At 32.9% G+C, this 26332-nt stretch overlaps 1 protein-coding gene across 9 annotated transcripts in view; it reads left to right on the top strand.

Moving 5' to 3' along the window:
* Positions 1-26332, top strand: part of DOP1A (DOP1 leucine zipper like protein A) — a 160098-nt gene that overhangs the window by 64893 nt on the left and 68873 nt on the right. For 5 of the 9 annotated variants that reach the window (XR_012124158.1, XM_073219410.1, XM_073219406.1 and 2 more), the window contains exons 4-14: positions 2156-2326; positions 4525-4718; positions 8163-8257; positions 13105-13204; positions 13991-14100; positions 15810-15918; positions 17096-17216; positions 19368-19487; positions 21201-21315; positions 21700-21729; positions 22044-22277. Coding sequence is in view for 8 of the 9 variants with exons in the window: in XM_073219410.1 (XP_073075511.1) it covers positions 2156-2326; positions 4525-4718; positions 8163-8257; positions 13105-13204; positions 13991-14100; positions 15810-15918; positions 17096-17216; positions 19368-19487; positions 21201-21315; positions 21700-21729; positions 22044-22277 (1399 nt within the window). In the remaining variant the exon portion in view is untranslated. Of the gene's footprint in view, positions 1-2155; positions 2327-4524; positions 4719-8158; positions 8258-13104; positions 13205-13990; positions 14101-15809; positions 15919-17095; positions 17217-19367; positions 19488-21200; positions 21316-21699; positions 21730-22043; positions 22278-26332 lie in introns of all 9 variants that reach the window. The other 4 variants (XM_037004942.2, XM_073219408.1, XM_073219407.1 and 1 more) reach the window with 4 other exon arrangements.

Below are 26332 nucleotides of genomic sequence, written 5' to 3'. Positions count from 1 at the left end.
TATGTAATTTCCTTAATCTTATGGCTTATGGTTTAACATAGTTGTATACATTTTTAAAGCTCTGTAACCTAATATATGATAAAATACCATATTGCTTCTTCAAGCTTTATTTTTAAATAGAGCACACAAAAGTGTTACTAAGAAGGCTTGATGTGCAGTTTGAATATCTTGAAATATTAAATGGGTAGGTAAAGTAAGCTTTTGATAATACAAATCTGGACATCCAGCAAGAAAGAGATTTTAGAGTGTCAGCATTTAGGTGGCATTTGAAGCCAAGAGAATAAGTGAGAGCACCCAGGTACATTGTGCATAATAATGAGGAAAAAGGAATGAGACTACTCTGCGAATAATTAAGAGTCATGTTATTTACAGGGCAGGTGGTGTAAAGTAGTCAGTAAAAAGGAACAAGAAGAGTCATAAATTAAAATTGTACCAGGAGACAGAGCTAACCTGTGAGACAGAAGGGAAGAGAGTTTCAAAAGGAAGTTGTGGTTAGTAGCATCAGATATTACAGGCCAGTGAGCCAGGGCTGGAAAATAGACCATTGGCTGTGGCATTAGTAAATATTGGTGACCATAAACGAGAATAGTTTTGAGTGGAGAATGTAGAAGTATCATGACTGGAGATCAGATGGAAGGTGATAAATTGGGGGAAATTTTTTTTTTTTCTTCAAAAGTTGAAATAGGAAGGGGCCTTCAAGCAGGGGGTAGGTAAGTTAAAGGGATTTTTGGATTTGTTGTTGTAGTTTGTTCTCCTTTTAGAATCATGGGGAAAGATTTAAGCACAATTGTGTTGAAAGACAAAGGTCAGTGGAGGAAGAAAGGTAGAAGTTGTGGGGAAGAAAAAGGATTATGGGTGAAGCAGGGCCCTGGCAGTGGCAGATATTGAGACACATGGAGGAAGATATCTTTGAAGAGACTGTAACTGTACCTTTAGGTCAAACTGTATCTGTAACTGGAGGCAGAAAAGTTGGAAGATGAGGGGGATTCTCTTTTGATGAGCTGTATTTTCAGTATAAATGAGGAGCAAGAGAGATTCTTAATTCATTTATTAAGTACTTTCTAAGTGTGGGACTTGGTGCTTGGGACTTAGGATACAGAATAGAAAGATAGTCATGGTCTCTTGCTTTCTTATATTTACAGATTGCCTATTAGAATTACTTGTTGTTGTTAGTAAGTATAGAATTACTTATTAGAATTATTAAGTATTGAGTATTATAGGAACACCGAATGGGAACCTAACCTAGTCTAATTAGGAGACAGTTTCTTCCAGGAAACTGGTTCAGATGAGTCCTGAAAGTCTAGGAGTCACCTAGACAACAAAGGTGATTTAAGGAAGGAGCAGAAACTGTAACTTCCAGAGCAGCTTGTGCAAAGGCTTGGACACTAAAGAGAGTGTGACAAATACTAAAACAAACCTGAAAGAAATTTTTATATATAGCTGGAGCAGAAGGTTCAGGAATAAAATTGGTAAGCATATGTGGGCAGTACAGAGGTGTGGAGTAGCAAGATGTTAAAATGCCACTAAGCACTTTACAATTGTATCTGAAAGGGGACAGGAAACCAGTGAGGGGTTTTACTGAGGACAGCTGCTTCGGAGCAATACTGAAGCAGTCTCTGGTAAAACAGGATGATTGAAATATGATGGTAGTTTCTTCTAAGGAAATACATGGTGGAGATGGAAAGAATTTATTATATTCAGAAAATATATAGGAGAGACTTGGAGAGAAAACTTGGTGATTGCAAGTTAGAGTAGATTTTTTTTTTAAAGGCCAAGGATCATCCCTAGATTTACAGCTTTTGGTCAGCCAGATGGATGATAATGCCATATTTTGAAATGCAAGTTACAGGAGAAGGAACAGATTTGTAGGGATAGAGGGGGAATTCTGTTTAGGACTCGTGAAATTTGAAGACCTTGTGAAATAACTAGTTAGCCATTGTGTTTATGAATATGAAGTTCCAGTGACAGACCTGGGTTGCTTAAATGGGTGTAGAAGTTATCAGTATACAGAATATCATTTTAAGCTGATCAGTATAACTTACTATTTCATTAGAAAGTAAAAGATTTATATACACATGTAGGTACATATGAATTAATATTTTGTAGTTATTTTGCTTTTACCCCAACCCCTTTTGTTTTTACTTTTTTAAAACAGTTCTGGATTATTTCCTCTTCTTGCAAATGCTGCCATGTCTGTGAAACCAACATTGCTTGGTTTATATGAGGTATATTACCTGCCTTTGGGTAAAACACTGAAGCCTGGTCTACAAGGATTGCTGACTGGTATTCTTCCTGGATTAGAGGAAGGATCAGAGTACTATGAGAGGTAGGATGGTGCTGTTTTTGATGCAGCTAAGTAATCAAAGTTGGGGATTTGTCAGTAAATATCCTTAGAAACATTTTGTGATATTTTAATATCACTAATTATTCTAGCCACTTCGATATATCACCTGAAGACTTTTCATAGCAGAAAATGTATTACAGTGTATCTAGTCTGTGTGTCACCCTGAAAATACAACTAGGTATCAAGAGCACAGACATGGGACATGGACGACTAGGTTCAAATCCTGGCTTGACAGACACTGAGCTTAGGAAAGCTTTTTCAGTGTTTCTGATCTTCAGTCAGTTTCCTCATTTATAAACCAAGCATAATACCTATTTCATTGTGTTATTATAATAATAAAGTCACTTAGCCCAGTAAGTGACTTAGCTTAGCACATTATAAGTCAACCAACAAATTTTAACGCATAATTCAAAATAATAAAACAATAGATAGGACTTCTAAATTTATAGAAATGAGAAATTGGGCCGTGTGCCAATCGTTTTTGAATTGTTAATGGTGGAAAACACCCTAGCACTAAGTGCTGTGCTGTATCAACTAACTTTTCACATGATATTCTTGATATTTTAACTTTTCAAAAAATAATTAACATCGTTTTGGAGTTTATTATTATTTCTTTTGAGGTTAATAGTTGTAGATAATGCATGATGACATTAAGTATCTCATTACTGATGTTCTTACTAAAAAGGAAATTATGAGCTGGGGTGGCAAAAATAGAAAATGCCAAACTTAGTTTATGACTGTACTTGATGATATAAATTTAAACAATTTATTCTAGGGCATTCTACTGTATTTTATTATATTTCATATTCTCCCATAATGCACTAAGAGTCTAATTCTGAAAATGTTGGATTACCTTTATGAACTACTTGGAGAAAAAATAATTTTGTCCTCAAAACATACCATTTGCTTTTATTAACTTTCTTAATTGCTTACAATTTTAGAAACACAAGGAGATTATTTCATTCACTTTATAATTTCATTACATCAATTCTTCTAAGGGAAACATAAAATCAATACCACTTTATAACTCTACTAGTTATAATTAAAATTTTACATAAAAGGTGAATTGTCTTTATAACTGTGGTATCTATGATTTATCTTGTTATGTGTCTTAGTCTGTTTTGGCTGCTGTAAGAAAATACCACAGACTGGTTGGCTGATAAAAAACAGGAATTTATTTCTCACAGTTCTGGAGGCTGGACGTCCAAGACCAGTATATCCACATAGTTGTGTTGTGTTGAGAGCACTCTTCCTGGAGCACAGTTGGAGCCTTCTCCCCAGGTCCTCACACAGTAGAGGGGGCTTGGAGCTCTGTGGGATTTCTTTGATAAGGACATTAGTCTCATTCATGAGGGCTCTACTCTCATGATTTAAGCACCCCCAAAGGCTCCACCTTCTAATACCATCACCTTTGGGGGTTAGGGTTTTAACATATGAATTTTGAGGGGACACAAACATTCAAATTTTGCCAGTTATTTTACACAGGTTCTACAAAGGGATTTGTAAGCATGTTCTTTCAATGCATAGATAAATTGAGGCCAAAGGGACAGTTAGTATTAAATCATAAAGGAAGTAAACAGAACTCTTCAACAGCTTCTCTTGGTTCTGACTCTCCTGTAATACAGTGTAATAGATTTTCATGTATCACATTGTCTATCTTATGTTTAAAACAAATCAAAAGTGAGTAATCTTTAAATGAAGTCCTTAATAAAGTAATGATGCATCTTTGATTCTTGTCATAGGTCTGATTCACTAAGGTTGTTATGAATAATGTAATGTGATTTTAAAGAGAAAGAAACATTGGAAATATCCTTTAAAATTTTGTAGAAAATCAACAGAAGATATATTCTGCTTATAAGATTACTATTAAGTAGAATGTATGTGATGTTTAACAACCCACTGGACGGACTTGTGGTTTTCATTTTACAGATAAGGAAACTGAACTGAAAAAGGATTAAGACATTTCCCCAAATTACACAGCTAGTAAATGGTGGAGCCAAACTTAAAATTCAGTCTTCTGACTCGACAGTAGATTCCTCCGGTCTGTCACACTTGTCTCCGGGGCAGAGCGTGTAACTACAGCATGGATGCTCTCATACATTCTGGAAGAGAATAATGATTTAATTTTAACAGTGTGAAACTTAGTTACCCTTCTTAAATCACTTTATTTTGTACCTCAGAACAAACACATTGTTGGAAAAGGTTGCTGCTGCAGTGGACCAGTCAGCATTCTACAGTGCCCTCTGGGGTAGTCTTCTCACCAGTCCTGCTGTGCGTTTACCTGGAATCACGTATGTTCTCGCCCACTTGAACAGGAAGCTTTCCATGGAAGATCAGCTTTATATAATTGGCAGTGACATTGAGCTAATGGTAGGTCTCTGTATAGTTGCTCATTTAACTTACAGCCAGGCACACTATTCCAAACCAGTAGTAAGAATTGTGTCATGAACAAAGTTCCTATTTTCATGGGGCTTACATTTTCCTCAAGGTAACTTAAAAAAACAAAATATTACTAGTTATTGTTTTTTTAAAAGCTTCAATTTTTTTTATGGAAAAGGAATTGTTATTTATGTTATCTCCATTATCTGTTATTCTAGCAAATAAGTGGTCTTTATTACCACCTTGCTAACTGATCAGACCACTGTTAACATAGCCACATTCATTATATTACTCCAAAGGGGACCTTTGCTTTGATCATGGCTTCCTTTTAGGGAAGATGGATTTTAGACAAAGTTACAGCCAGATTCTATGTGGGATTTGTGTAAGAGGATATCATACTAAAGTAGATGGGAAAGGTAGTAGAAAAAAATCACATTGATTGCTTGCTTATACTTTAAAATTTTAAGAAAAGGAACAGAAGGAAACTTTTTCTCTTTATAGAGTACTATACTTTTAAAATGAGACATGAATTTAAAACAAAGAAATCTTCAAGGGTCATTTTGGGAAGCTTAAAAAAATTATGACCAATCATCCTTTGCTTTTTCCCTGTATGATTATGAAATGATTGAGATTTTTATGTGGATTTTTGATTACATTTATTGAAGTATAATTAGCATACCCTGAAATTCGTCTTACTTATACAGTCGTATGAATTTTGACAAATACATGTAGTCAAGTAACCAATACTACAGTCAGGATACAGAACACTGTATCACCCCAGAAAGTTCTTTTGTGCCCCTTTGTAGTCATTCCTGTTCCTCTGTACTCACAGGCTCTTGCAATCACTGGTCTGTTTTCTGTTCCAGTAGTTGTGCTTTTCCAGAATGTTATATAAATGGAATCATACAGTATCAGCCATTAAGTCTAGTTTCTCTCACTTCGTATAACACATTTGAGACTTAGCCATGTTTTTGCATATATCAGTAGTTCCTTTATTTTGCTGTGTAGTGTTTTATTGTGTGAAATGTACCACAGTTCATTCATTTGATGATTAATGAACATTTTGTCTCTAGTTTTTGAAATTATGAATAAAGCTACTGTAAACCTTTGCACACAGTTTGCATAGACATATGTTTTTATTTCTTGGAAAAATGCCTAGGAATAGGATTCCTGATTCATATAGTAAATGTTCTTTTAGCTTTTTTAGATAACACCTTTATTGAGATACAATTCACATACCATAAAATTTACACTTTTGAATTGTACAATTGAGTGGTTTTTAGTATATTCAGAAATTGTGCAACTGCCACCATTAATTTCAGAACATTTTTATCACCTCAGAAAGATACCCTGTATTTGTTAATCACATCACATTTCCCCCTCACTGCTGTCCCTGACCACTTCTAATCTACTTTCTGTTTCTATAGATATGCCTATTATAGACTTTTCATATAAATGCAATTATAGAATAAGTAGCCTTTTATGAATGGCTTATTTCACTTGCCATAGTATTTTCAAGATTCATCCATATTGAATGAAGCATGTATCAATACGTCATTCCTTTTTATGGCTGAATAATAAGTCCATTGTATGGATAATATCACATTTTAATTATCCCAACCATTAGTTGATAAATGTTTTAATTATCCCAACCATTAGTTTAATTATCCCAACTATTAGTTGATAGTTACTTCTTTTTTGGCTATTATGAATAATGTTCTATGAATATTCATGTATAAGTTTTTATGTACACTAGGTTTTCATTTCTTTTAGGTATAAACCTAGTAGTGGAATTACTGAGTCATATGGTAATGTGTTTAACTGTTTGATGAACTGGCAAACTGTTTCCAAACTGACTTTACCAATTTGCATTTCCACCAACAGTATACTGGAATTCCCATTTCTCCGTGTCCTTTTCAACATTTGTTATTGGTTGTCTTTTTTATTATAATCACCTTAGTAGGTATAAAGTGTTATCTCATTGTGGTTTAATTTGCATTTCTCTAATGACTAATGATGTTGAATATATGTTTTTGTGGTTATTGGCCATTTTAAATATTTTCTTTGGAAAATTCTATTCAAATTCTCTGTCCATTATTTAAATTGGGTTATATCCTTTTTATTGATTTGTAGTTCTTTATATATTCTGGATATTAAAATCTTATGTACATGATTTAAAAATATTTTCTGCCATTCTGTGGATTATCTTCTCACATTCTTGGTAGAGTCCTTTGAAGTACAAAAATTTTAATTTTGATCGAGTCCAATTTACCTGTTTTCTCTTTTGTTTCTTGTGCTTTTGGTGTTAAATATTATCTAACAAATTGTATCCAATCCAAGGTCACAATCATTTACTCCTATGTTTTCTTCTACTGTATGTTTATAAGAAACTATTTTCCAAAATGATGTACCACTTTTATGCTGATTTTTAAGTGTATTGTTAATTTCCTTTTAATGACCTAGTAGAAGTTTTAAACAAGTCATTTTTAAAAATTTCTTTAAAAACTAAATGCCATAATTGGAAAAGTATTTGCAATACATAACAGTCAAAGGACTAACCTCCCTATTATTCAGAGTCAGTAGAAATAATTAACTTTGAACAATCAAGTAGAAAAATGGATTTGAATAGATAACCTGAAGGAAATAAAAATAATTCTAACACATGAAAAGATGCTAAACATTATTTATAATATATATTAAAATTTAAACTATACCAAGATGCCAGTTTTAATATATCAGATTGGCAAAAATTTTTAAATGTATGAAAAAACATGGAAAGATAAAAGTGTCGCACAAGGCTAGTAGAAATATAAATAAGTATAAAACCTTAATAGAAAACATTGCACTATTTAAATTGCAAGTGCACATACCTTGAGACCTGGCAGTTCTACTTTGAAGGATTTATCATACAGGTGTATTTGTTCATCACATAAGTATATTGCAGCATTATTTACAAATGTAAATGTTTGCAAACAGTATAAATGTCCATCATTAAGAGCCTAATAAATAAATTAGGATTCATCTGTGAAATAAAGTATTTATTTGGCCATAAAAAACCACGAAGCTCTAAGGAAAGATCTCTGAAATACATTGTTAAATGAAAAAAGCAGAATTTGGGATATAGAGATGCATGTATTTTATTTACTTATATTTACAGAAAATATTCACTGGTAATACTAGTTACTTGCAAAAAGGAAACTGGGTGGTTGGGAGACAGGGGATGAAAGAGAACCTTTTTGCTGTATACTCTTGTGCTCCTTAATTTGTAAACCTTAGTAATATATTTACCAATTCAAAATAATGTAAATACATTTAATTAATGATAAAATCAGAAGCATACTTTTATTTATTGGAGAAAATGAAGCATTGTTACATTTTCATGGTAAATATTTTCAGTACAATAAACAATAGATATTAAAGGCTCTCTTATTTCAGGTAGAAGCAGTAAGTACTTCGGTGCAGGACTCAAGTGTTCTTGTACAGAGAAGCACACTGGACCTCATACTCTTCTGTTTCCCATTCCACATGAGTCAGGTAAAACACTGATGCCAATATTATATAAGGCATAATTTGGAAATTAATAGATTCCTGATGTGTAGTGTTTTTTTTTTCTCTTTCCTTTTTTTTTATTATCAAATAATAAAATCAGAGTGGTTCAACAATCCCCCTCTCCTTTACAAGCACCCCTACTCCTGCTCCCTTCCCCTTGGTAACCATTAGTCACTTCTCAGTGTCTGAGTCTAATGCTGTTTTGCTTTGTTTTTATATTCTGCAAATAAGTGAAATCATAAGGTATTTGTCTTTCTCTGCCTGGCTTATACTACCCTCTAGATCCATCCATGGTGTTACAAATGGCAGGATTTCTTCTCTTTTTATGGCTTAATGATATTCCATTGTGTATATGTACTGCATTTTCTTTATCCATTCACCATTTGATGGACACTTATGTTACTTCCATATCTTGGCTATTGCAAACAGTGCAGTGATAGACATAGGGGTGCATATATCTTTTTGAGTTAGGAATTTTGTTTTCTTTGGGTAAATTCCTAGGAGTGGAATTACTGGGTCAAATGGTATTTCCATTTTTAGTTTTCTGAGGTACCTGTTATTTATTAAATTGGATTTAATTTGGATTCTTTGGTTTTATAAGCCAATAAATGCATACATAGAAAATAAGTTTCTTTCTGTAGTGGAATTTGTGAAATTTTTTTAAAAAAATTTATTGATTTGGGTAAGTATATGGACATTGAAATAGATTATTTTATACCTTAAAAAAAGATTATAACCTATAAATGCAGGAGATCCTCATTGCTAGCTCTGAGTGAGCCAAGACTCTGAGGCCCTGGCCTTCCACCCAGCTGTTATCTCTGTCCTGATGTTATCTTTTCTTGATATGATGATTTCAGGATGTCTGTTAGACCCTTAGCAGAGTTTACTGTAATTCGAAAGCCAAATATTTAGTCACTGTGGCATTCTCTAGTACTTTTAATTACAGATGAGAGCAGCTAACCTAACAAATAATGAAAGAAGCATTTTATTGCTGCAACTTAATTTAATCATATCCTCATTTTAAAGAAGTGCTCTAAATTATTTTGAGTTGAGGACTAATTGTGAGGACTGATTTAGAACCACCAATATGTGAGCATTCAGAATGGTGGAAGTATATACCTAACAAAATAAGATACAGAGAATTTCTACCTTGGAAAAAAAGTAAGTTTATTGCTAAAAAGCCATTAGCAGAAAAGACTACTATTTGGGTATTTTTTTAAGACCTGTGGTTAGTAGATAACTAGTGAATTTTCATTATGATTGGCCATGATCAAATCTTTCTTAGTTTATTCAGCTTGAATTTGAATTATTAATAATTGAAGGATTTTATATTTCATTGCCTATTACTGTCCCTAACTGGGACATAGAAACCACCCCATGTTTATTTTGAGACTTTCCATCCTTAAACCAGGGACATTTATTCTGCAAAAACACCTGCTGGGACATATCACTGTAGTCTAAACTTACCAGTATAGGTGTGGGCAAATAGCTCATGAGGTAAGAATGATTTTTACTTTTTTAAAGGCTCATAAAAGAAAATGAAAATGTGCCAATGAAATATGTATTACTCAAAAGCTTAAAATATTTATTATGTGGCCCATTATTGAAAAATTTATTGACATTTTACTCTTAAACTTTCCCATTGTTTCTTCCCTTCCAGACATTCAGTGTTATTAGTCCTTTAGTATACTGATATGTAACCCAAAAAGATCTTAGTAATTAAGTTATGGTAGACTTAATTTGGGAAGAACTTAATTTGTAATCTCATTAGACCAGTGTTTTTTAACAGTTTTCCAGTCTGAGCTTCCTTCATTATTACTTTCTTACTCCACCACCTCAGTACTCCTACCAGTCAAGATTTTGTCAAAATCTTGACAAAATTTATGTTAGTACTAATTTATATTAGGAAAACAATAGCTATGTTGAGTGCATTTTTTAAAAGTACATACCCTACCCACTGTACCAAATTATTAGATTACCTGAAAATAGAGATCAAGACAAAATCATCTTTGTTCCCTATTTTCCCTCTTCACATGTCTTGCATATAATAAACTTAGCAAATATTGATTGTAATTATAATTTAAGAGAGTCTTAATTATATTATCCCAAAAGGATGATTGCTGTTAGGCTTCAACAGTTGACAAGTATTAGACTCTATGTATTTTATGTAAAGTTGATCCTAGTCTCTAATACTTATACTTTTAAATGAGACTTTACTAGAGTTTTTCCCATATTAGAAATGTGTGGTGATGTCAATAGTAGTAAAGAAGTGACTTATTATTTTCTTAAGCGTAGTTTTTCTCTCAAAATAAATTGGGAGACATTAGTACTTCTCAGGATTTTGTGACAATATCTATAACCTACATATCTGATGTTAAATAGAAAGATCAGCATTTCTCAAATGCTTTAGTTTCAGGACCCTATTACACTCTTTAAAATATTAAGAATATTAAAAAAATCTTTTGCTTATTTAGGTTAGATCTATTTATATTTATCATATTAGGCAAATGTTTAAATATTTACTAATTCATTTAAAAGTGACAGAAATAAAGTTAATAATAAAAAAATTAGAGGAAACAAAAAGAATAGCATTGTTTTATCATTTTACAAATCTCTTTAATGTCTAAGAGAAAGCAGAATGCTTCTTTATTCAATCTGTTGTGATTTGTTCTTTTGATTGGAGTATTTGATCATAATCTAATCTCACACTGATATGCAGTTGGAAAGGGAAGGAATATTTCAATAGTTTTTCTTTTCTTAAAATAGCATATTCTCTTTGATACTACACCAAAGCTCTAGAAGCTGTAGTTTAAAAAAAATTAACTGCAATATGGAATCTAAATCATATCAATGAACTTTTCATGTTCTGTTTCATTAAAATCCAGCAGTCTTTCTTGTAGTTGTATACATGCTTTTGTAGCATCATGGTTGGTTATTGGGAAAATGAAAAATATCAGTAAATGTTGGTTTACTGAATTATGCAGATCTTTCAAATGTTAACACAATAAGAAACACATTTATTACTATCACTACTGATCTCATCAATAAAATGTTTTAGCTATTGGGAAGCTTTCAAGACAATCAATATAATACAATTTCAAGCCAAACACAAATTTTCCAAAATCCTAATTTTCTCTTGGAAGCTCAAATTATTTTAGTTTTAACAATGAATATTAATTGTTTTCCTCCCAGTGACAGGCTTACTTTGATTACTTTTGAGAAAATGTTTGCCAACTGTCTAAGCTTGAGTAATCATATTTTGTTATCAGTCATTCTTTCAGGTAAAAGTGGTATTGTATGGAAAAAAAAACCTGATAGTTCAGCTCACAATTCAACAGTCATGCTACTGTTTTTGCTCCAGACATCCATCATACCTCAGTATATATCAGAGTGCCTTTTCATGACACAGAGTATTAAAACACAGGTACTCCAGAGCCAATATTTAATAAAATAAATTTTTGCTGTTTCATCAATATTGAACTAATTTTTTTCGTTTTGTTTCCTTTTTTATTTTACTACAAATATGTGGCTATAGAAGTTGCAATGACTATAAGCACAGTGGGTTCCACTGTTGCTTTGCTTTTTTGTGAGCAGAGATACCAGCAGTTTCACTTACTATTGCATGATCAGAGCAAATGTCAACACATCAAAAAAGGAAAATAACATCTTAGTATTGTTATGAGTATAGTTTCTACTATGCCTTGTGGACCTCTTAAAAGGATGAAGAGATCCTCAGTAATCCAGGAACCACACTTTGAGAACTGCTAAGATTAGTAGGAAATATTTATATTCAGATAATGTGTTTGCTGTTGATGATCTGGGTTCTGCAACATCTCAGTTATTTCTGTAAGATTTCTTCAAAACAAATAAGCTGGGTGAATCCTTTCTAATACTATCAAGAAGCATGGTGTAGTAAAGAGTTAACAAGTCTATGATTAAGGAGAGGTCAGTTCTCCATCCATCTGGGCCACTAACCAGACATTTGAATTTGGCTAATGCTTAGGCCATGTGAGGCTCAGTCCTTTATTCTAGAGGGGTCATTGGACTAGGTGATTTCCATATTACTTTCTAATGTTTGGATTTCAAGAGTCTATTCTGAAGTAATTATCTACTAATATTCTTAAAATTAACAGCAATTTAATTAGCCACCCTTCTTTTATCCTTCTTTTAACTTTACCTTTTTTAGCTAAAACTAGATCTTCTTTTGTAAAATCATTTTTTAAATATCTAATAAAACTATTAGGAAAGAGGCAAAGAAAAAATGAATTATTTATCTTTAAAAGACTTGGAGTAAAATGAAAAAAATTAACATTTGTTAAGGCTTAAGTTATAGGTACAAAAAGCATTCATTTTATTTTCTGTATTTTTATGTATATTTGAAGTACAAAGTTAAAAAAACAAGAAATGAAAGATGGAATTGATGGAAGATCATGAATTTTAGAGTTTATAATTAGTTGAAACTACTGTGAATATGTAAGACTAAAAGTTTATGTTTTTTTGTTTCTGTCCCCTCTTGCTCCATTTTCTTTGTTTTGTTTCAGATTTTGCTCATTTGTATAGGATAGAGAACTTTAAACTGGAGGTTAAAATAATGCACTTAGTTTCACCTATGCAGCTAAATAACTTTGTTACCTAACTCTTCTTTACTGTTTCCTAATCTCGAAAGTGGCAGTAATAATTCCTGTGTTTGAAAGATCAAGTAAGGTGTCATATGAAACTACCTTTAGAAACCCTGATTCTGAACATATTGTCAGGCATTTTTTTGTTTAAAGAAGAAAAAAAGTAATGTTTTTGTATGTGATTAAGTACAACCACATTTCTAACTTTTTCAGGCCACTCGACCAGATATGATCAGGATCTTGTCAGCAGCCCTTCATGTAGTGCTAAGGAGGGATATGTCCCTGAACCGAAGACTTTATGCATGGCTTCTCGGTAGGTGTTTGATATGTGTGGTCTTAGCTGGGATAAGATGGAGGGATATTTGCCATACATAGGTATATACTGTCAAGTGTGCATATGCCCTAAATGAAGAAACTAAACGTTTGCTTTAAAGGACAGTAAAAATATGCTGTATTAATTGTGTTTTGTATGAAGAAACTTAAAAAGCTTTGTAGTCAAAGCTATTTTATATCTGACCTATCTTAATCCATAGGTCCTATTTCCTTTGACATATTTTTTCCCTTTATAAATTGAAGCTGTTACACTGTATGTAGACAAAGAAAGATAAATTAATAATCAAAGTAGTGAAATAATTTCCAGAACTTTGAAGTCATCAAAGGAATCAGGACTAGTACTGCTACATGTTACCCACACATGGTAGCCTACCATCTCCCACTCAGGCAGTAAAGCATTGTATATACTTACTTGCTCTTCCATACTTTTTGTCAGTATTTGGCCTGTCTTCACAACTCCTTACTGCCTAGAGTGAAAAGGTGTAATATAACTTATCTTGGATTTTCTGAATCTTCAGTTATTTCACTATTCATAAGATCGGGAAAAACAACAAACAAGATGATTCTGGAAGAATACTATGATACTCACATATTTAATTGGTTTCCCTTTATTAAACTATCTAAAATGATCTCTCTTGCTGACATTGATTGGGCTACTAATTGGTAAGTGTTCAGTGCTGTTTTTGAGATATTTGCTGTTTGGTGTTTAGTGAACAAAGTTAGGAGAATTCCATTTTAATTTATTTTGCAATTTGTTTCCATGGAGGTTTTGATAACAACGGTGCTATCATAGGACCCAGAAGCACAAGACACAGTAATCCTGAAGAACATGCCACTTACTATTTCTCTACCTTTTCAAAAGAATTGTTGGTCCAGGTAATGAATGTTTTCCTTTTATTTTTTAGTTACTCCGACTAAAGTTATTCAAGTATTAGACACGGTCCTACCTTAATTGACTTGATTCACAGTTGACAGGGTAGAGACAAGACTCACAAACTAAGAATGACTGTGACAAGAAATGACTGTCAATAAAATTAATAAGTAATTGTAAGCTAGACTCACTTCTGTGTAAGTCCAGAGACTTTTTTTCTTTAACTCTCTTTTCATGACTTTATTAGTTTCAGCTATGAAAGTTGGAGCTCTTCTAAAAATAGACCAAGACCTGTGTTATTTCCTCTCAAGCCCCAGGGAAATTTGGGTTGCCACAAAACTCTAAATGGGATAAAACTACTGTTGTAAGGAAAAGTTAAAGTGACCCACAAGTTATTTCTTACAGTTATATTTAAGATATATTAAAATAAACTTCGAAAATACATAGTATCTGAAGCATCTTACAGTGAGTAGGGTTAAAAGAATATAATAGTGTTGAGTTACTAATGGGAAATAATTACATGATAGTAGATACTGGTAGGATAATGTGTCATAGTTTGGGTCATGTTGATGAGCTTAAGTAGAAACTTTTTTTTTTTTAGAGGGCATCTCTCATATTTATTGATCAAATGGTTGTTAACAACAATAAAATTCTGTATAGGGAACTCAATGCACAATCATTAATTAACCCCAAGCCTAATTCTCAACAGTCTCCAATCTTCTGAAGCATAACGAACAAGTTCTTACATGGTGAACAAGTTCTTACATAGTGAATAAGTTCTTACATGGTGAACAGTGCAAGGGCAGTCATATCACAGAAACTTTCTGTTTTGATCACGCATCATTAACTATAAACAATCAGGTCAAATATGATTATTTGTTTGATTTTTATACTTGATTTATATGTGAATCCCACATTTCTCCCTTATTATTATTATTATTATTATTATTATTATTATTATTATTATTATTTAATAAAATGCTGAAGTGGTAGGTAGATGCAAGATAAAGGTAGAAAACAATTTAGTGCTGTAAGAGGGCAAATGTAGATGATCAGGTGTGTGCCTATAGACTAAGTATTAATCCAAGCTAGACAAGGGCAACAAAACATCCACAGATGCAGAAGATTTCTCTCAAAACAGGGGGGGTGAGGTTCTAAGCCTCACCTCTGTTGATCCCCAATTTCTCACCTGATGGCCCCCCTGCGACTGTGCCTGTCTTAGGTTGTTCCTTCCTTGAGGAATCTTACCCGTCTCCTGCTAACCAGTCATCTTCCGGGGCCATACAGGGAAATGTAAAGTTGGTAAGTGAGAGAGAAGCCATATTGTTTGAAAAGGTTAGCTTTTTACTTCTTTGCAGATTCATGCCCTGTGGCTTCTATGCCCAGCATTTGTCTTGAGGTATCTTTATGACTTGGAAGAATTATGATACTCAGTAATTTCGATATGAGGCATGAATTGTAGAAACATTTTTATCTTTTGGGGAGTCAACCCATGAATGTATTTTTTTTAATTTTCTTTATTTTTTCCATATTTTTTCTAGAGAATATAACCACTTTTTCCTTCTTTCAAGACAAAGGAATATAACTTTTCTCCTTTAGCAGAGGAAAAAAAAGCCAGTGAAAGAGCTTCAGAAAAGGAATAGGAGATATAAATCTCTATTACATATGGCTGTATTTAAAAATATATGACTAACATACTTTTTATTTTTTAAAGGCAATGGTGGGGATCTTACAAGTGAATGGATTTGGAGAAGAGAACACTTTAATGCAGGATCTAAAACCTTTTCGTATTTTAATCAGTTTACTCGACAAACCTGAGTTAGGTAATATATACTGTCTTTCCTAGGAAATAAGATCATATGTAGTTGTTTTGTATTGTTTCATAATAAAAATGAAGCAAAGTCATTACTTAGAAAAATTGCTGTATTTTGAGGTGGTCTTTAAATATAGGTTCTCAACAAATTCTTACCTGAAATTCACTCTAGAACATTTAAGATACAGATGTATGTATTTCCAACTGGTATGTTATCATGTATCTACCCTGTATTATGTGTGTAGTGGAGGAATCAGTTTAAAGAAGCCATCTAAGCTTTTCCTAATCCTAAATTACTGATTGATACATGTGTGGTCAGTAATAACTATAGTTCATAAACTAGAACTTGAGCAATATTTGGATTATTTCCCACAAATTCATTCCACATAGCCCCTTTGTTTTGTGTTTTTTCCCTTTCTTCATTGTATATTATTAATTAATTAATTAATTGTTTTTTATTATATATTTGATCTCTTGGAAGGTTAGTTATGGTATTAACTTATTTCTAACTTAAGAAATTAAGGAAAAACATAAATATTAGCTACAATAAAATGAAATAATAAAGTCTGTCATTTTATTATATGCAGATGTTTTAGCAAGCCCTCTCAATAATATAATTTATATTATTTAATATAAAAATAACTTGAGTTGTATCAATGGATTTGAGAGTTTATTATAGCTATTATGTGACAGTAGATAAAACTCAGGAATTATTTTAAAGGAGATTGGCAGCCCTTATAGCAAAGGTTAGCTTTGTGTGTTTTTGTATTTTAATTAATGAGCAATAGTAGCAATATAAGTAGCATTTGTTAAATACTCATTATATTGTGGGAACAATGCTATCCACATTGTAAATATTTTTCCTAATCCTTACAACAGTCCTATAAATTTGGTGTTATTATCCTCATTCTAGATGAGGAAATTAAAACTCCAATATATTAAATGACTTGTCCAAGGTAACAGAGCTATAAATTGGTACAACTAATTTTGCTGATTCTGTAATTTCTGTTATATCAATCTGTTTTATTATTAGCTTCTCAAAATGTAAAATTTAGTTTACCTTCTGGGAAAATTAACTTTTTTTCAAATACTTGTTTTAAAACATCCTTAAATTGAGCTAATTTGTAGATAGTCATGATTTGTCAATGCTAATTAATTATTGTCTTTAATACATATATTAATTTTAGGACCTGTAATTCTGGAAGACGTCCTGATTGAAGTGTTTAGAACATTATATTCTCAATGCAAAGCAGAATTGGATTTTCAGCTGGAACCACCTTTCAGCAAGGACCATGCTCAGTTAAGCAGGTGGATTACCAAAAGTTAAGCATGATATAAAGATGTCTTCATTTATTAATATTCATAAAGTAGACACTGCTCTCTGAAGTTTGTGTTCTGAATGAGTAAATTTGATTTAAATATTACTGTAATTTGGTAAATTAGCTCTCATAATTAACTGCTCTGATCTTTCAAACAGGCATTTATTTACAGCATGACTGCTGTATAGTAGAACCACCACATTCCAGGGTTGGTTCTCAATCTCCCCAATTTAGAAAACTAAATTCTAGCAGTTAATGTGAAGATGTAGAGTCCAGGGAATTTATTCACTCTTAACAAACTCACAGGAGATTAACTGCCACATGTCAGTGAATAATGGGAGTTGTACTTTGCTTGGTAACAGGCCTGTTTTTTGCATGAGGGTAGTGCCTCTTGGTGACTTGACAAACTCAGGAAACCAAATCATAGATCGAAAAAGACTTGAAACACAGAGTTAAATGAATCAAAGGGCACCGGGTGTTCTTTAAAGAGTTTTGGTTTCGTTTTTAAAGTCATGGTTATTTCTTCTTTCAGGTATGTAAATATATATATATATATATATTTTAATGCCTGGGATAAGTCATATAACATTAGTGTATCCTATTCTCTAAGTCAGTGGAAGATACATGTTGATTGAGTTTTACTTATTCACTTCTTCTCTACTTTAAGCAGCTTGCTTTCCAGTCCCACCTGTCATCCTAATATCACAAAGGTTCCATGATTACAATTTCTTTTACATAGTTTGCATTTCATTAGTGTCTCCTTGATGAGACTTTGGAGATAATTTGGGCTTTCCTAAAACACACTTCTTTTTATATATTAAAACATTTTAAGACAGTTTTTTTATTTCTGATTAATATGATTCCTCTAATTTTTGTTTGAGAAGTTAGTGTTGATTAACCTGGTACTCTGTTTCATTCTGTACTCTGAAAATTTCTATTACCCCACAGAGTGTTTAACTAACCTTTTTTTCTGTTACATGCTAGCTGTTTTGACAGTATCTCACTATGTATAAAAACAATTGCATTAATTGTTCAGAAGGGTGGCAGGAGATGGTGGGTAGGTGGTGATAAATCAAAAGCTCTAGAAACTGAGAGGTCTCTGAAATAAAAAGGTTTATTGCGTCTTTATACATGCCAGCCAGTAAAAGGACTGAGTCCTGGGACAGGACACTTCTGCTTCACCAGCAACAAGACCAGTTAACAGAAACAACTTGTCTGCCAGATTCAAGAAACAGGATATTTATAAGGGGTCTTAAAGACAATAAAGTTGTTCAAATTCACACTGACTATAGATAAGGAAGGCAAGCTAATGCGAAGCAGAGAAAGTCCAGGAACAGTCCGTAGAGAAGGCTCATGGACTGGCTGTTGATGGTCAGGGTCTGTTTACATGTGAGAGAGATTCGGTGGTTCTGGGGACCTTCCGGATAGTCATTGAAATGACTTTGCACAGGAACGTGGAGTTTCTGCTTAGCTTTGGCTGTGGCTATTGACTGATTATCTTTCCATGTCACTTTGTCTTATTCTCCAGCCCTTATGTCACTTAATTTTGGGACATTGCAGAATTTTTCCTTATCAGTGTGTAGTTAATAGGCTGAAGGGTTCCTACTTTAAAAAAGTTGTTTTTCTCTGATGGCTGTTTACAGTATTAATTTTTTTGGTTATTGTTTCTCAAGCTAAGAATAATTTGACTGAAACTCACCAAAAAAAGCCTTCACCTTTCTTAAGCAAATACTGAACAGTGCAGGAAAAGAGGCAAAATTCGTTCAGCATCAAGGCTGTCAGAATCAAATCATTACTCAGTTTATGTGTGCCAAGGGAAACAACAGCATTTAATGCCAAATTAGCAGTCAGACATTCAAAATAGTTCAAAAGAACTTAATTGTTATTTTGCTATAAGCACAGCTATTTTTTTATGCAAGCCTAATTTTTGGTCTTGATCATACATTTGAGTTATAAAAACTCTAATTTGTACAAATAACCATGTAAAGTAATACTGTAGCAGTAAATAAAAATTGTGTTGCAGTTTTCTCACCAGCAAGTTTTCTAGCAGCTATCTAGGAATATGTACTGCCCTAACAATATTCCACTCAAATTTAAATGTGAAAAAAAATGAATGTTTTTGTTTTTTCCTTTTTTTTAGTAAATTAAGGGAAAATAAGAAAACATCAGAGCTGATTAAAACTGCCAACCTTCTCTTTAATTCCTTTGAACCTTATTATATGTGGGATTATGTTGCACGTTGGTTTGAAGAATGTTGTAGGTATGTTAAACTTTCATTTTTATTTTACAGTTTCTTTTCATTTTATTAGCACCCAAAGCCAACCTGGAGTTTTTTTTTAAGTTTTTGAGTATAATGAAAAGATGTTCTTTTATGTATTCTCCTACTACTACTGACAACTATTATTTAATAGCTCTAATCTGACTCTACCCTTCAATCTCAATTACATAGTCATTGATCACATAATCTGATAATTGATAAATTTAGTTACTCAGTCACGAGAGAGATGAAAGATTCCCCTCTCCAATCAATAGTAATCCAGTTCTTTGTTATAGAGAAAGTAGCAAATTTGTGGCTGCTGCCTAACCCACTTTCCCGAAATGATTCCACTTTGAGTAACCAGAACTTTCTCAGGCATGCTGTGTTTCTTAGAACCATAGAATCAATCCATATTGTCATTGGTGAGTGATGCAAGCCCTCCATCACTTAGGACACAGCACTTTTGAACCTGAGTGGAATCTGTCTGGATTCTAGACCATATTCTCTCAAAACCAGGTTAACCTCTCAAGCCTTGGGAATATAGTCAAAAACTAAACATGTGCAATCTCAGAATTAGAAGTTTTTTAAAAATATAAAACATTAATCCCTTTAATGATTTAGAAAGCTACTTGTTTACTCATTCAGTAGATACTGAGCATCCAGTGGAGAAGCACCATACTTGGCATATAAATAGTCCCTGTCTTCAAGGATCTTGTAGTAGGAAAAAGTAAGACATGTAGATGCATATTCCTAGTGTTAAATTTAAAGTCACAAATACATTAATTAAAATGTAGGAATGCAGAGGAATTATGAGTATCTTTTCACCACCTATCCCTGGCCTGGATTTCTGCTTTCATTTCTGTGTCCACAAACACACACACACACACACCCTTCTTTAGCTAACCAGGATTATTCCCTGAACACACATTAAGTGAGCCTTCACTCACATTGCCAAACCTTCACTGGTGCTTTTTCTTCTGAAATATTCTTCCCTCTAGCCCATCTGCCAAGGTCCTATAAAGAGGTCATCTGCCTTTCAGTAGCCTTCCATGGCTCCCTCAAATCTCCTGTCAGAATCAGCTTCTCCCATACTGACATTGTTACATTTATTTGTCCATATATTTATATTTCTTGCTGGTTAGGGACTATATCATATTCTTACTTTGTGTCCAGCGTGTAGGGCAATATATGGTCATATAGGATCGATACAATTTATTGTGAATGTTGGAGGAATGACCTCTACTGCTAGGATCAGAAAAGACTTCCTGGAGGAGAGAACATTTGATCTCAAACTTTGAAGGATAGATGCATTCTGTATATGAGAGGATGAGACTGGGGACAATAGCCATCCAAGAGGACAAATTGGTATAAACAAAGGCCCAAAGGTTTAGAGATCAGGCAGCATCAAGATAATTTCAGCTAGGAGATGATATCTGTAGTGGGAACAATGGAAAAAAGTCTCAAAAAAGTGAGATCAGAAAACTTGGACATGCAGGATGGGAATTACAGGGAGAGGTTAAGGAGAACAAGAGAAAACCTGCCTTGGGAGTTTTCCCTCTACAGTAGTATCTTGGGGGAAAAGGAAGGTATTTCATCACAAGAACATTACTGTGTGTGTCTCAGTGTTGACTTGATTCTCATTAAAATGACAATGATGTTATATGTATTACTGTCCCTTGAGAGTACACTTTGATAAAGTGAATTTTGTCCTTTTAGGAGGACACTGCACGCCCGACTTCAGATTAGGCCTGGAGATAGTAGTGAGTCATCTGAGTTACAGCTGACCAATTTCTGCTTACTGGTGGATTTTTTGTTGGATATAGTTTCTTTGGTAAGACCACTTTGTTAAAAAAAATACTGAGAGAATGTAATAACATAGTTCAAATACTTTCATGTTGTAGACAAACCTCATCTTCAAATAAATTTCATCTTTAAAGTTAAATTGATATTTTTCCCTTTTGACATAGCCTTTTTTCTAAAGTTTTTCAAGTATTTTGTCTTCTGATATATATTTTATATAATATATATATAAGTCTTACATAATACATGGAATGTACTTCATAATTGCATATTATTGAAATCTTAACTGTTTAGTGTATAGCGGTCTAATGGTGCATTTATATTCATTATTGCTTCTTTCTATTAAATGAACACTTTTGCAAATCTTTTCCCCTTATCTTTTCTCTCTTCAATTCTTTGCTTTCTCATTTTGAAGCCTACTAGAAGTATGAGGGTGCTGTGTCAGGTATGACGTTCAGCCTGTTTTGTCTTTAACTGATTGTATTCACTTCTGATTTATTCAGTAATGTAGCTGATGATACTGGGGTTATTTTATAAGATATGCTTTGAAGTACTTAAATTGAGAATTTGGGAATAGAAATTTTATAAATCATTAATAATAGGGTGACCATATAATATTTATTAAGAGCATGATACATATAAGGTATTACAGATGAGTAAAGTCATTCCCATTTTATATAGATTAAAAATAAATGAAATAACGTAACTTTTGGGTTATGCATCATATATTAACTTTCCTCATGTCACTTTTATTTTCAGGAGACTTATATTGAAATCCAGACAGAACATTTGCCCCATTTGCTCCTCAGGATGATTTCTGCCCTGACAAGCCATCTCCAGACATTGCATTTGTCTCAACTCACAGATTCACTCAGGCTCTGCTCAAAGATCCTCAGTAAGGTTCAACCTCCACTCTTACCTGCCAGCACTGGAGGTGTGTTGCAGTTTCCAAGTGGGCAGAACAACTCAGTCAAAGAATGGGAAGACAAAAAGGTAATGTTTGCTATTGTTTTTTATATTAGACCAGTTATTTCTTCAAAGTAGAACAACTTCTGAACAAAATCACTTAATACATAATAATTTACATATTAGTGAGTCTTTGCTAGATCTAAGTGTTGGGGCAGTAGACCATCCTGTAGGCATCTGGTACTAGAGTAATTTAACTGTATCAGCACTTTCCAACAGAAATATAATACCTGATTTTTAATGTCCTGGTACTCACATTAGACTATAGAAAGAAATAGGTGAAAATAATTTTAATTATATTTTATTTAGCCCAGTATAGTTAATATATTATCATTTAGCATATAAGTTGAACAGTATATAATTGATATAATAAGAAAAAATTAGATATTTTACATTCTCTTTTTGTATTAAGTCTTCAAAATTCCAGTGTGTATTTTATACTTACACAGCACATCTTCATTCAAATGCTAAATTTTAATCAGAAATACTTGATCTTCATTTACATTTTATAAAACTTTTATTTGAAAAATTAGATTCACATACCCAAGCTGTTCTAAATATTCTTAGAAGTTTTCTCATAACTAAGTATCACTTTTAAAATTTTAATTTAAATTAATTGAAAAAAGAATTTAGCTCCTCTCTCAGATCAGCCACATCTCAAGAGCTCAGTACCAAATGTGGCTAGTAGCTACCATATCAGACAGCAGGTTTATAGTCTAAATTTTACTTGTCCTTTTCATATACATACTAAATTTTTGACATGTTTTTCTTCAAATCCAGAATCCTTTTACTCTCCTCAGTCTTCCCAGATTCTTAATGCTTACTTTATGGTGTTTAATAGAATTAAATAATTTTAATGTTTGGCACTAGTAACGTACTTAAACATCTATAGAACACCAGTGAAAAAAACATGTGTTTAAAAGCTTTTAGGTTTATATTATTAAAATATTTTATAGGAAATACTAAGACATACAGTGGAATTAAACAATTCCATTGAATTTAGGAACAGTGGCATTATGTTAAAACAGGGATTTTAAAACTTCTATAATTTTATGTAAGGTTCATTACCTAAATCCTGGGTTTGTATGGTTGCCCTTAATAATTTTTCAGTTGCTTTTTATTTTTTTCAGCCAGGCAAAATACAAGGCTGATCTCATACAACCTTTCACGTCAAATATTAATCCTAAACTTTTTTCTTGGACTTTCTAAATATATTGTTCTTCACATACAAAATGAAAATTACTGATTATCTGTTGATTTAAATATATCCCAGTATTATCTTACATAAACTAAAACTAGTCACTTATTTTCCATCCTTCCTGTTTATAATTTATATGTGGATATATATTGATTCTATTTTTGGAAAATTCATTTTGTTCTATTTTTCCTTAATTTATACTTCTAGGATCTTTTTTAAAAATAAAACTAAAATAGGTATTAACTGCTTTGCTTTTTATAAGAATGAGGTTAATGAGAGAATAGGGGAAGGACCTTAGTATTCTCTCAGTAACTAGTTAAATCTGTGAATATTTATTAGGTACATCTTGGAGGCATTTTTTGATGTTTACAGATAAAGTAAATGAGAACACTCATTTATATTAAATGAAGGACAGCTAAATAATATACTTGTTTTAAATATAGTGGTTCATTAACCTTAAGAGTATGCTTTTTCCCTTCTCTTTCTCTTTGGTTTTCTTGTATATCCCCAGGGCACACTGGTAGCAAGTTCACTAACATGTCTAAAACTGATGTATTTGAAGGCTGAGGGTATTGTTTCTATTCCTTTTTTTTGAAAGTATAAGCAAAGGACTGATTTTTTAAAAATATATATCTAATTTTGTCTCTGTGCATTTAGTTCATTTTTATAAAATCAGTATATTGCATTGCTATACCCAAATGTCCAAACATGTCATTCCTTTCTATTTTCAGAAAGACATTTTATTATAAAATAATTTGAAACATAATTATGTAATACAGACAATAAATGAAGTATTATAAATGCATCCAAATTATATTAACTAAATTTATAGCTTGAATTCTATTAGTGTATCATCTCCTGATTTATGATCCTTGTATAAAAGTGATTAATACAGAAATAGCCTTACAATAATAAACTGATGACAACATTACCATTTAAATAAGACTTACTTTTTAAAATAATACAACATTTGAAATGGTTGTTAACCTTTCAAAGGAGAAAAGTTGGCAGTGAATTTAAATTCTGATAGCTACCTCTAAACTTGGCATTACAATAGGAGAAGCTCCCATCTGTGACAGGATGCAGCAACATGCTAAAGTGAAAAGAGCATGTGGTCTGGGGTCACCTGATCTGAGCTCTTCTTCTGACCACTAAGCCTATTCACTGTATGACCTTAGGCAAGTTTTCTTTTTAGCTTCCCTGAGCCTCAGTTTTCTTACCTTTGAAACAGAGAAAACAACCTTTTTTCATTCAGCACCATATCCAGTGGTGAACTAGGCATAGTCTTTGCCATTTTCGACCCTTTCTTTCTGTTTGGGAGATATGCTTTAAATAAATGCATATTGAATTACAGTTGTGATAAATGTATGAAGGAAAATACAGAGTGGTAGGAGTGGGGGCCAAGGAAGGCTTGTTTGAGGAACGATTGAGTGAAGCCCTCGAGGAATTGGGGTGAGGTGAGGTAGAAGAGAACACGGACAGAGGAAGGAGCATTTGCAAAGGCTTATAGGCGGAAAGGAGCACAGTGCAGACAGTGAGGTGATGATGTGGCTGCGCAGTAGGTAGATCTTACAGAGCCTTTTCACTATACTAAGGCTTTTATTCTTTATCTTAGGAGCAATGGTAAGACACTGAAGGGAAAAAAAGACAAGTGGTATACTCAGATTTTTGTATTAGAAAAATTACTCTGGCTGCAGTATGGAGTATGGATCTGAGAAACAAAAATGGATGTGGGGAGACCTGCAGTAGTGCAGGTGAGAGGTGGCGGTGATATGTCCTACAAGATGGGAGAGTGAAGACAGAGAGAAATGGATGGATTAGCCATATATTTAAGAGGAAAGAGGAGTAAGACATAGTAATGGATTGGTGAGGGTAATGGTAAGGTTGATTAACATTTGTTGAATGTTTACTAAGTGACAGGTACTATGCCAGTTGCTTTATATACACTATATGCAATGTCTGTCTTAAACCTCATAGCAACTGTAAAATGTAGGAATTATCGTCATCTCAATTATACAGATTAGGAAACCAAGGTTGGGAGAGGTTAAATAACTTGCCAAGCTAGTAAGTGGCAGAGCCTTAGTTGACTCATGGCCAGCACCCTTAACCACTAATCTGAAGTGGATGGAGGGGAAATGAGGAGGAAAGGTGGAGAAGGTTCCAAGAATCACCCCCAAGTTTCTGTCTTCCTGGTTTGATGAACGGTGGTGTCATTTACTGAAGCAAAGAACATGGGGTGAGGCCCAGATTTATGGCAGCAAAGCATTAGTGAGTATCATCAGTGATTCTCAGTAAGATCATTTTTAGTCATCTTATTCAAATTCAAATTATGCTCTGGGACAGTCACCCAAGGAATTCTTCATTTGGACAACTTTTGTTTACTTGAACAAACACAAAATATGCTTGATGATAGTACTCATCCTATCTACAGGGAATGTTTAACCCTTTCCAGCTCCACTCCAATAGCTGGTTCTTTTTTTGTATATATTATAATTAATTGTCTCTTATCCTCTCTAGATTACAAACTATTTATTTTATTTCCAGTACCTAATGCAGTGTTTGTCATATAATGTGGGTTCAGTAACTGTTTGTTACATACTTAAATAATATTTTACACATTTCAAACAGAAATTTCACATCCATGTGAGTCCTGAAGAGATGACCGATTAGATTTTATTCTAGTTTTTAAAATGACATTTCTTTTAACCTTACATTTCTCATTGTTTGAACACTAGGAAAATGATTTCATGGAGTAGATTGAATAAATGGTGAGTTATATGAAAACAAGGATATAGATCCTAGAGATTTGTACATGCACATATTTTGCCCTCAAGAACCTAACTTTATGCATGTACTGAATAATACTTAGTGAGCAACTTTATAT

The sequence above is a fragment of the Manis javanica genome, chromosome 13, assembly GCF_040802235.1.
Source record: "Manis javanica isolate MJ-LG chromosome 13, MJ_LKY, whole genome shotgun sequence".
Taxonomy (NCBI): domain Eukaryota; kingdom Metazoa; phylum Chordata; class Mammalia; order Pholidota; family Manidae; genus Manis; species Manis javanica.
This window is presented reverse-complemented; position numbering and strand designations above follow the sequence as displayed.